The sequence below is a fragment of the Dendrobium catenatum genome, unplaced genomic scaffold, assembly GCF_001605985.2.
Source record: "Dendrobium catenatum unplaced genomic scaffold, ASM160598v2 fragScaff_scaffold_414, whole genome shotgun sequence".
Classification (NCBI taxonomy): Eukaryota; Viridiplantae; Streptophyta; class Magnoliopsida; order Asparagales; family Orchidaceae; genus Dendrobium; species Dendrobium catenatum.
In genome coordinates, this window is record NW_021318876.1 from 1,695,751 (window position 1) to 1,708,381 (window position 12,631).

At 34.3% G+C, this 12,631-nt stretch overlaps 1 protein-coding gene across 1 annotated transcript; it reads right to left on the reverse strand.

Annotated features, from left to right (window-relative positions):
* Nucleotides 1–3,040: 3,040 nt before the first annotated feature.
* Nucleotides 3,041–11,256, reverse strand: LOC110112106 (uncharacterized protein At2g39795, mitochondrial-like). Its single transcript, XM_020844202.2, has 3 exons — nucleotides 10,857–11,256; nucleotides 4,394–4,731; nucleotides 3,041–3,436 (listed from the first exon to the last, which is right to left on the reverse strand). Exons 1-3 carry the CDS (start codon nucleotides 11,133–11,135, stop codon nucleotides 3,274–3,276), a joined length of 780 nt encoding a protein of 259 aa, XP_020699861.1. The 5' UTR covers nucleotides 11,136–11,256; the 3' UTR covers nucleotides 3,041–3,273.
* Between the last annotated feature and the right edge of the window lie 1,375 nt (nucleotides 11,257–12,631).

Sequence of the window (12,631 nt, forward strand, 5' to 3'; positions counted from 1 at the left end):
AATATTTATTAAATGGGCGCTCTCCATCTAAGAAGTTAAGCATAACTAGCTCAAGTTTTAGCTTATTAGCTCATCCAACTTGGCCTAAGAGTGATATATCGAGCTAAACTCGAGCCAGCTCCCGAGTCAGCTTGACTCACATACATTACAATATAATAGTTGATGTATTATCAGAAAATTATCATGATTGGGCACGAATCTCGAGGCAAAATCAGTTCGGAAACTTCAAAAATTAAATTCGAAAGCATATGAACTCCAATTTCAGCGAGCTTACAGTCAAACTGAGCGTCTCGGAAATACGAACCCAACGACACCAAATTCGACCCAATACGAGCCCAAATGAGTCCGAATCAAGGACCCGAAGCGCTATTGGAAGGTTCGAACCGCAATTTGAGTTACCAAACGGTCTCCGATTTTAACGAGCTTATACCGGAATCGAGCGGCTCGACGAGACGAATCCGACGAGCCCAAGATCGCCAAATTCCGACATCATTAAGGCCTTCAAATGTCCAACGAACGGTGCATGATCGTAGGATTCAATATCGATCGTTCATTCAAACCACTCCCAATTCGCCCCTGATCTCACAACTATTTACAGGCCATGTCATTCCAGAAAAACTATAAATAGAGCCCTCATTCTACACCAAAGGAACGGAAGTGAAAAGAGAGAAGAAGAGGAGAAGAAGAAGGAAAAGGGGAAAAGGTGAATCCCCTCGACCACCGCCTGAGCTATTCGGGAAACGACGGAATGCTGCCCAACTTCAGCGTGGTGCTGAAATTCTTCCCAATTAACAACAGAGTTCTCTCCTGACGCCGAAACTCTGCCCAAGTGAAGCCGGAGTTCTCCTCTGCCACCAACAGACGTCGGACTTCTACCCGACGTCGGGCATTCACTCTTCGCCAAGTTTCTATCCAACGCCGGACTTCTACCGGTTATCGGACTTCGCTGGAAGTCTATGCGAAGATGGATTTCTTTCCTTTTGTTGGAATTCAACCTGACGTCGTCCTTCTGATCTTCGTCGTCAGACAACAGTTCTTCTGACCTCCGTCGTCAGCCGACTATAATCCTCCTGACTTACGTCGCCCGCCGACTTCAGTTTTTCTGACCTCTGTCGCCCGCTGACTACGGTCCTCCTGACTTACGTCGCCCGCCAACTACGGCCCTCCTGATTTATGTCGCCCGCCGACTACGGTCTTCCTAACTTATGTTGCTCGCCGACTACGGTCCTCCTGACTTACGTCGCTCGCCGACTACAGTCCTTCCGACCTTCGTCGCCAGCCGACGGTTTGTTTAATTGTATACAAAATATTATTAATATAAAATTAGTGTAAAAACTATTATTCCCTTTTTAATGGTTCTCCATTTTTTAGCTACAATGTTTGTCTTTTGCTCACTTGCATTTATTTGTGAGTGATTTTATAATATGATATTCTACAAACGTATTTAAATAAAAAAAAATTGTTTTAAAAGTTCTGTCATTTTTAAAATCACATACAATTAAGAGAATAGCATATCATATCACGTCATAAAATGAATATAATATTCTATAAAGTTATTTGAAATCAGAAATAGGATTTTAAGAAATTATCATTTTCATAATCAAATACTACAAGTAAAACAACATATTATCGTGAAAGATATATATGATATTCTATCATGGTGTTTAGGTGTCAATTCAGGTTAACAAGTCGAGTTTGGGTCTAAACCAAGTTGACCCGACTGTAAATGGGTTAACTCGAACCCGACCAGTATAGCTAAACGAGTCAGGATTTCCAACTCGAACCCGACCAGCACATGTTATCAGGTTGACCTGATCCGACCGAGAAACCAGACTTATGCCTTCCTTCAACAGGCACAAATGTTGAGTCGTGCGAGCCTACGGGCATGTAGGGCCTGGGCGAGGTCGAATCATCACGCAGACTCGGAGTGAGACCGGCAGACCGCAAGTGAGGTGGACTGATGGAGGAGGGGCTCGAATCTCGACCTGGAAGGCTGCAAGTATGCAAGAGGTCGAAGGCAACTCAAGCAGGCAATAGGCAGGAGGTCGCCAAAGTCGGGGCTTGCAATCAGAGCCGATGGTGGCTAGGCCGACTAGAAGGTGGCAACACGGGCTAGGTCGAGTTATCACGCGGGCTAGGTTGACAGTGGACTGGGCTAGGCCAAGTCATCATGCAGGATCCAGGATAGTCGGGTCAGCTTCGGGTTGTCAGGTCAACCCGAATCCGACCCGTTTTTTAGATAGGTCAGAAATCTGAACCCGAACTCGACCCATTTCACAAATAGGTTGACTGGAACCCAAAGTTTTTCGAGTCGGGCTTCGGGGCGTGTCAACACTTGACCAAATAAAAAGCTTGTTATACAATAAAGATATTATTCTAATTATATCCCTTTGATTACGGTTTCATTTAGGACGGTTTTCTTATTGTTTCTTAAGAAAAGAGTAAGAAAGAAGAGAGATTTCTACTTATTTTTTCCCCATTGTCATAATAGATTTCTTGATATGGTATGGGGCTCCATAAAATTTTTCCTGATTTTGAATTTTTTCCATATTAAATCATGGCACCCTTTATTTTTTGTTGCTTTTCTATTTTTCTCATTTGTTTGTTGCAATGTTTAATTCCATCCCCAACACATAATCATCCTAAATTATATGGATAAAGTACTAAACATTCGAATATGAAAAGTGCATTGAAAATATGAGTATGCGTATTATGAGTTTTGCATATTAAGTTTATTTACACAATAGAAGGTTGAATGAAAGCGGTGATTAAACTTCATTTTAGACAACTTTTTTACTGTTTTATTTTTAAGATCTCAACCATAATTTTTATTTGGTTATTATCTTTTTACTGCTTTAAAAAAAATACACTAAAAAAAATATTTTCTTTACTTCAAAAATTTTCTTTCTTCATACCAGCATTAGAAAATAATAAGATAGTTATTCTAAACAAAGCCTAAATAATCTTTAATCTTTAATGTATTATAAATTTCTTAAATATAAATCATATAAGAAATCTCTTATGGAATATAACACTAAAGTGATGAAAAATTATCATTGGCATAATATATACTTCGAAGATAATCACATAAGCACAATACATATTGAATGTTGTTGGGGTTGTTAGGCGTTGGAAATATTGGGACAGAGCATATGGAAGTTATGAGGGAGAATACCTTAGAGGTAGAACTCAGTGAAAACAGGAGAAACAACTCGCCATTCATCTTTTTGCCAGATTTGCAAGGTAAAAACCTTTAATATTCCACACTATAAATTATCTCAGAAGAAATTCCTTCAGGTTCTTTAACCATTTTAGATACTCCCTTTCATCTTTATTTATCATGTATTCATACAAGAAACTGTGGAGAGAAGAACTCTTGATGCCTCTTACTTCCAGGTACTTATGAAGAGCCTTTTGCAAGTTCTCGTCTAAATCCCTAAACAATAAATGAGAGCAGATTCATTCAGTGACTAATAAAAGGTGGCGCAAACAGAAAGACCATTGAAGAGCATTAAACAGAAGAATGTGCTTCTTATTCAAGTTGATTCCTAGAAGAAACAAAACATATTATACAATAGTAATAAAATACTAGAGAAGTAATCTCCAATCATTTGATTGTCATGGTTTTCTTTTGTCTCAACAAAAGTAAAAAATCAACGGAAATGCTGTTAGAAGTGTTAAAGAGCTAGTTTGCAAATATGTTAGAAATTTTATCAGATAGACAATCCCATCCCCCTTCTACATCTCAGAGTACAAAGCAACAGTGAAAAAGAATAACACCTAAAAGTAAGTTTAATTAGTGATATAAGATCCCCCGTTTCTATATTTTATGCCAAGAAAGTTGTATAGATGACATGAATCTTGGATGAAAAAAGTGGAGGATTACGTTAGGTAGTCGACAGCCAGCGTAAAACTTGTCGAATAATCATGACATGAATCTTTTAAAAAATTAAGAAGCATAATACCAAGTTAAGTCTTGCAGAGATGAGGATGCTTAGGTGGATGAGTAGCTTTACCCTTGGAGATAGGATACGAAATGAGCATATAGGTGAAAAGGTTGGAGTAGCTCCAGTGGAAGATTAGATTAGAGAGAGTCGCCTTAGATGGTTTGGTCACATTAAATGGAGGCCTTCCGATGACCCGATTAAGAAAATTGAGATATTAGATTTGACTTGTGTTAAGAAAGGTAGATGTAGACCTAAAAAGACTTGGTTAGAAAATCTTAGAAATGATCTTTCTTTATTAGATTTAAATGAGGGTTTGACTTTTAACAGAACACAATGGCGAAAAAAAAATTCATGTAGCCGACCCCATGTAGTGGGACAAAAGCTTGCTGTTTTTGTAAAGTTGTATAGATGACATAGCAGGACTAATAAAATGGTACGATACTTACGAGAACACAGGTCCTTGATATGCTCCCTGGGTATCAAAATGATCACTTCTGCTTGCCATGCTTTCTATTTCAAGCTCATTGGAATTGAGTTTGCAACCAAATTCCAAGATAAAGCCCTGCCCTTTATCTACAGTTATATGCAATGAAATGTTTGGCTGGACTTCTGACCCCTCCTGATGATCAACATTTTCATCTTGTCTATCATCCCTCTCTATATCTAAATTCATGTAAACTGTGACTTGGATGCTCTCGTTATTATATTCTCTCTTAAGAGTAATTGTTTGGTCACCATGGCTATCAATTATTTCGAAAGGAAATTCTTTTGGAACAATAATCTCCTGCCAATAAAAATTCAAGAATATACAGGTTCAGTAATACGAAATGATGATGATGATATAAGTTCATTAATGAACTCACATTAGGAGTAACATGGTTGGTTCATCTGTCTATTGTTTATCCAGGGAGGAAACATCAGGCAGAATCAGTTTGCTTAGTATCAAAACTATCAATATGAAAAAGTGCAAATGTTATCTCTCTCAAGCACATCCATGCATCCTAATAAAGTACAATAGCACAAAAGAGTATAAGAAAGATTGAGAGTAGGCTTAAATATTTATTTTATCATCTTTTAGCCTCTCTCTTATTCATATAAGCAAGAAATCTCTTTTAATGTACAACACTTGTTTTACGGATGATGAAATGAATTAAAATAAAATTTTTAAAGTGCATTTGTTTTTGTGTATCTTGTGTTCTCTTTCATCCAAGGATCTCTAAGGGTGTCAGTGGCAAGGCAGTCAGAGATGGACTTCCAAAGAAAAAAGATCACAACCACAACAAAAACCTACATGAAGTCAACTTTATTATCAACGATTGCATTTAAGGTTTGTCAAGTTTTCACCATAGCCATTTCATTTTCCTTGTATTTCCACCATTATTTATTCTTTGAAATCTCATAATAACTAATTTATCAATAAGTTTTATTCTATTAAAAAATACAAAAAAAATCTAAATTAAACTTGTAATATACTGTGTTAAGCAAAATAAATTGCGAGTCATACTATAGTGAGTTTTGGCATAAGCATAACTCGTAAAAGTGAAGATCTACTTTTTCATAACTCGTAAGAAAATAATTTTAGCTTATCATACATTAGATTGTTAAAAAGAAAGTTGATCCTTATGTATGCTGAGCATTATTTTAAAATCATACTTTTGCAAAAATCATTTTTGAACATTTTTTATTTTTGCATTTTCTTGTTTATAGTTTTTGCTCTATCTATTTTGACCATATATTTCTATTTTGATTTTCAAGTTTCAACAACTTGGTGTATCTCCAACTTTCTAATTGAATATTTTTTTTTTCAAATATCTTTATCAAAACATTCAAAATGAGCAAAATCCGAGAGCCACTAGAAAAAAATTTGCTTTGAAATTAGGAACCTTGCAGCATTCTTCACCCTTAAGGCAAATTATAGTTGTTATTTGTAACAATATAGAAACCTTACTGTGATTCAAGATCTTAGTAAGCTTATTAGCTATATATCATGATTTCTTTTACGAGAATATAATCCCAACTATGAAGAGGATTACCCATTATATCATGTCAATTTTTTTAACTACCTTGTAGAGAAAAATGAATCGTTCAAAGTAAAAGAAGATTTAAAATGACAAAGGTTTCAAACAAAATCTCATCATTGCAAACATTCAATTTGGCCTCTCCCATCCGTAACACTCATCTCAAAGATCATGAGAATACCAAACTCTCCCTGATAAGAACAAAATTCTCCTCTTGTAGAATGTTTTGAAGGAGATTGGCCAAGAAAGTAACTTATTTACTCTGCAAGCGTGGAGGCAACAAACTCCGATGTGAGGTCCTGGAGACACTAATCAAAATGTATACCTCCATTGCAATCTCTCTCGAATCTCTACAACATTGGAGGTCAAGCACAAAGAAGAAGACAAACTCGCTTGTTGAAAATGTGAAACTAAAACACTAACATTGACCTTGATACACTTTATGAAATCTTCACTCTCTCAAGAAATATGCTAGAACCTCCAAAGATCAAATGATGTCTTACCATCATTGCTTGGGATTAAGTCCACTAAACATGCTATTTCGTCGATGATTCCTTTGATATAGATCAATAATTGAGATGATATTTCTTGTGTTCTTTATTAGGAAGAAAGCGCTTGTCCCATATTAGAGTAGATTGCTCGTTTTATCCACCTCAGTTGAAGGTGGAATAATTAACCAACTTTGTATATCTTTTTCCGCCCTTAACAATCATAGTTTTTTGTTCTCTTTCAAAAAAGACAAAATGCTTATTCGTAGATCTGGACTACCCAAAAATTTCATTTCATCTAATTATGGAACTTCACAAACTACCTCATTGATGAAATCTCTAGAGAAAACAAACCTAAGAGTGTTTTGTCTAGTGATCTAACAAATTTTATTCTTCTTAAACAAACTCAAGATATAGGGCGAATGTTTAGTAGTGATTATCCCCAGTTTCTTAACTAAACTTCAGAAATAAGATATCTTCACAGCCTTTAAAAAAACATAAGCATAACGAGCATAGCTTCTAGCGAAAAATAGTTCCTCAGCTTCCTCACTAGCATGTACATGCAACATTGAGGGAAATAGTTCCAACTTCAATTACTTCATTGAAGTACTAATGAGCATCTTTTTCTTTTTTGCCTCTTCTCTGGACATAAGTTTTAAAAATCCATAAACCCATGCTCTGGCCTTTTTTAACAATAACATGGTGGTCTACCAGGTCTAGTATCTTACTCTATTGTAGCTAGGCCTTTAGTTTTCTCCATTTTTACAATTGTCAGTTCACCGTTTTGTTTAATAGAAAGATACATGTTTCTTTGCTCAAACGTAATAGCTGTGATAATTTCAAGGACATCAACGATCGGAAAAAACTTAAATTCTATATGAAAGGCTTCAAGAAATCTTACTGCACATTTCATAAACATCATTTTTTCATTCAACCAAAATTTTAAACAGCCTTCAAAATTTTGCTATGTTTTCTTGTATAATTTTTCCATTATCATGTTTCAAATTTGCCATTATATCGACTTTTTTCATTTGTCCTAGTCTCCTAGATAAGGTAGAATTGAGCTTTTAACAGTTTTTAAAAATCTAACTATATCAAGATTGCTAGATCATAATTCATAACTTTTAAAATTGTGATCCATTATACCAAAGCATGTGAGAATAAATTTAAAAGATCAAACGCAAATATCTATTTATTAGAAAAATCATAAATCACTAAATATATTTCTAGAAGCTTGAACCAATTGCTAATTATTTCAGCTTTGATTGTTTCCCAAAAGAAAAGCAACCCCAACTTCGCTAGTACCTTAAAAGGTCTTCTTGTTCCTTCTCTCCACCTTGAAGGGATGTAGAGTTGTTGCCTCCTATTAGATGTCTCACTACCATCTAAATGGTTGGGGATTAAGCAAATGATGGTGGTGCTTGTGGTGTCAGTAAGAGCTTTAATGAAAGCCATTATTATAATCATATGATTAGTCATTTGATCTTTCAAACTGAAGAGGCCTTCAATTGTTAAAATCTCTTATCAAAATTGAGATCTCAAAATTGGTAAAATCACCAGGAGGATCCTTTTTGATCCATAATTTAATCATGAAAAATCTTCCTACAATTCATAACTACACAGATACCAAAGATGCTTAGAAATTGGGAAGTGTAAGACTTATGGAATTGGTAGCAATATAACTAAGTCAAATATTTAGACTGTATCAAGAAATTAGAGAAACCTACACAATAGAGGAGAAATAAAAGGCATCAACTTCTCTTGGGAATCATGCTAGTGGATTTTGGCCTTCCCTAAAAGGAGAAAAAAAAGGCTTAATGGGTCCTCTTGGTTGAAACTCTAAGAAGGAGAGAGAAAAAGAATGCAAAGGAATTATTTTGATTACTTCAAACTTAATTGCTATATCCTAAAGACCTCCATTTATAAGAATATAGGAATCAATCAATATCTATCCACAATTCAAAATAAATGCACCAATTTAAAAATTGTTATCATAAACATTCCATGATGCTTTCAAACTATGGATAGTCATCCCATAAAAATAGCAAATATCCTTAATAATCACAAATAAACATCACAAAACTTACAAGGTGAAGAATTCTGCGGAGTAAATTTTGGGTTGGCTTTCATTATTCTCTCTACTTTAATTTCTCTCTCATTTCTTCTTAGCACTTCTTCTTATTATAAAATTTTAAATTCTAGTTTTGTTACTAAATCCCTCATCAATTCATATTTCAAGGTTAATTCTACAGATTTGCTTAAGAGGCCTCTGAACATCTCTTTTCCCTCGTTATTAGTGTGTTGGATCTTAAATTTGCTATTGTTTCATTTCAAGTTCTTTGTTGGTTCCAAATAGGGCGCTCTACCACTTTACTTGTAAAAGTTAGACAAGTTTCGGCATGGTTAAACTCTCATATGCATGATGCATCATTTATTTAGAGCATGCAAAGTCTATGGTACCTAAGATGGAAGTTTGATGAGCTATCGAGATCCCTTATGTTGACAATTATAACAGAAACAACCACAAGACTTCATCCACTAAGTGGGGTTGGCTACATGAATCATTTTTCTTCATTGTATTCTATTAAGAGTCAAATTCTCATTTAAATAAAATAAAAAATATCATTTTTAATACTTTCTAACCAATTCATTTTAGGTCTACTTCTACATTTCTTAATATAGGCTAGATCTAATACATCCACTCACTTAACAGGTCATCGAAAGGCCGATGCTTTATGTGAACAAACCATCTAAGGTGACTCTCTCTAATCTTATCAGCAACTGGGGCTACTCTAACCTTTTCACATATATACTCATTTCGCATTCTATCTCTAAGTGTAAGCAACCTATCCAGTTGAGCATCCTCATCTCTGCAAAACTTAACTTAATTTTATTATTCTCTTTTAATGGTCAACATTCTATGTCGTAAAGCATTACAAGTCTTACTACCATTTTATAAAATTTTCTCTTAAGTTTGAGGGGTACTTTTCTATCACACAATAGGCTTGATGCATTCTTCCACTTCAACCATCCAACTTTAATTATACTAATAATAGCCTCATCTATTCCACCATCACTTTGAACAATAGACCCAATATATCTAAAGCATGCATTCTTTTTAATGACTTGATCGCTCAATATTACAATCCCACCACTAGATTTATTACTACTAAAATTACACTCCATTTATTCACTTTTAGATCTACTCAAACGAAAACCTTTAGATTTTAAGATTGACTTCCATAATTCAACTTTTCTTTCAATTCCCTCTCTAGTCATCCATAAGAAGAATATCATCAGTAAAAAGCATACACTATGGTACATTCTCTTGCAAGTGTCTAGTAAGAACATTCATGACTAAAGAAAAAAGGTATGCTTAAAGCTAATCAATGATGTATTCAAACTAAAATAGGAAAATACATGGTCAAATCACCATGTGTTTGAACACAAGTAGCAGCACCTGTATGCATATCCTTAATGACTTGAATATAAGCATTATTAACTACTTTTTTTTCTCGCATTCACGAGAGCTTCTCTTGGAACCTTATCATATGGTCTCTCAATCAATAAATATCATATGTAGATCCTCATTACTCTCTCTATACTTCTTCATCAAACCTCTTAACAAATGTATAGCTTCCATAGAAAACCTACTCGTCATGAATCAAAATTGATTTTGAGGAATATTAGCATCAAATCGTAACCTATGCTCAATTACTTTCCCATAAATTTCACTACCATGACTTATCCAATCATAAAATGTGATAGCATGATTATTAGCCATATTTATGGTGGTTGAAGGGGCTAAGTTTACTAATAATTGGGCAACGAACCATTTTGTAAAAAGAGCAACCATTTGAGCATTGTTCCACAGCCCCACATTCTCAATATATCCTTCCAATCCACTTATAGTTAAAGAACAAGAAAGTTGATGAAGATCGAAGTTTCACGGCATAAGATTTGCAACAATTAGTTATATCTATTAATTCAAAAATAAATTACATAATGCGAACAAAAGGAATATCCAATTTTGAGTTGCAAACCAGAATCTAGAAACAAAAAAGAGATTCCATCCACATACAAGCACGGAAAGAAAGCTAGCTGCTAAGATCAAGCTAAACTATAACAAAACTGACGCAACAAGTAAAAATATCATCTTAAACAGCATCAAAATGCAGTTTCGTAAAAAAGAGTTTTACACACAAACAGCAAATTAAAAACCACTTTACTGTTTCGAAGCAGAAACGGCAAAAATAAGCCGCCTCAAACGAGGCCTTAATGAACGGGGAAAAAAACAGAATTTCGAAATAAAAAATCCAACACTAAGACAAACCGCAGTGTTGAATCTCTGAAAGAACAATGAATCAAGCGGCCAACGAGAAGAGTTCGTTATGCGATCATACCCCGGGATCTTTCGGTTCCTTGACGCATTCTATCTCGGACTGGAGAACGTTCATGAGATTCTCATCATCTCCCACCTTAAAAGATGCAAATCTAGGGTATATGGAAAAAGGAGGATTCGACATGCTTTGCGTTTGCTTCCTCCGGACCAGAGAAGCCGATTGGAAAGAAGAGGCTAGAGAAGAACAACAGATAGCTACACGGCGCGAAGAATTTAAAGTTGAGCAAAACTGGAAGCGCAAGGTTTTTCGAAGGATTGAGCAGGCAACAGAGGAAGCCATTCCGCCAGCAAGGGAAGACTGTAGAATTTCGAAGAAGTTGGTATGGAAGATTTGCAAGAGGGTTTTAGCCCCCCTGCTAGTTGGTAGTCACTAGCTAAGCTATGCTTAGGGTTTAAGACGCCTTTCGGCAGCCGAGGGTTCTTAACTATTTTTTTTTTATTAAAAAAAAAAGTTAAGAAAAAAAATTTTGGTAACTGAATAATTTTGATTAAATTTTAATTAGAATGAGTACAAATTTATTAAATTTAGTTTAAAATAAATATACTTTAATAATTTTAAACTTTTTTTAGATAAATTTGATCAAAATATTTGATTCTAATTTTGTTTTCTTCACTTAATTTATTTTAGAATAGAACCACAATTTTTTAAAAATGTTAGAAATTTGTATATATTTATATAACATCTTAGAATCAAAATATATCAAAATATATCAAAATTATTATTACTAATATTAATTTATATAAAATGAAAGATTTCTTTAACATATTTATTTTGATATGTTCTAAATATTAATGTATTATATAAATAAATAAAAATAATTAGGTTTTAGATATTTAAAAATATAAGAATTTCATGATAGGCATACAAATCCCTCTAAATTTAATATAGAGCCAAATTATTTGCTAAAATAGATCATTTTTCTTGAGCTATTAATTTTTTTTTTTTTTGAAATAGTCATAGAGTTAAAATTTGGTAAATAAAATTAAAAGCTCTTATTCCCTGATTTTTTATTAGTTTAGATAAAATATAATAAAGAGCATATGATCACAACAACAACATTGATATAGTTTTAAAAATAACGTTCTTCACATTGATACAATGTAGTAAATAAGAACTACGAAAAATGACTTTCGTGATAGATGTAGGAGCTATTTGATTTAGCATTAATAGATCATTGGTATATCTTACTCAATCATTATACTTATAGGAGGGAGGCCAAAGAATAACAAGGTTGCTATCAACTTTGGCATTGACAATAAGCATCGATGTTGGCGTTGATGGCAATCCTTTATATAGGTGTCGACAATGAGTATTGACCTTAGCGGTGATGATGATGATGGATATCTACTTTATAAGTGACAACAAGCGTCAGCCTTTATGATCAGTGATAGTACATATCAACATTGGTATAAATAATGAGTATTAGGTTTAGTTTCAACTACAATAACGGGAACTAACGTTGGTGGTGATAGTGATATTGGACGTGGTGGTGAAGATGGGTGTTGATGTTGATAGCAACAAGAGGCATCAAATTTGGTGGGAATGATGGGCGTTAATGTTGGTGTTGAGGGAAGTGGAGGGCATCACACTTGGTGGCTATGGTATGCATCATCCATATCGACAATGGCATAAGTTAAAGCCTCAACATTAAGTCTATATTCAAAAAAATAGGCTATATATGTTGATAAAATTCACTGAGGGGTCTAAACATTCATATAATGAAAGCTGTTACAAATCCTTAAGGGATCAAGAGCTATCGAAAAATATAGCATTTG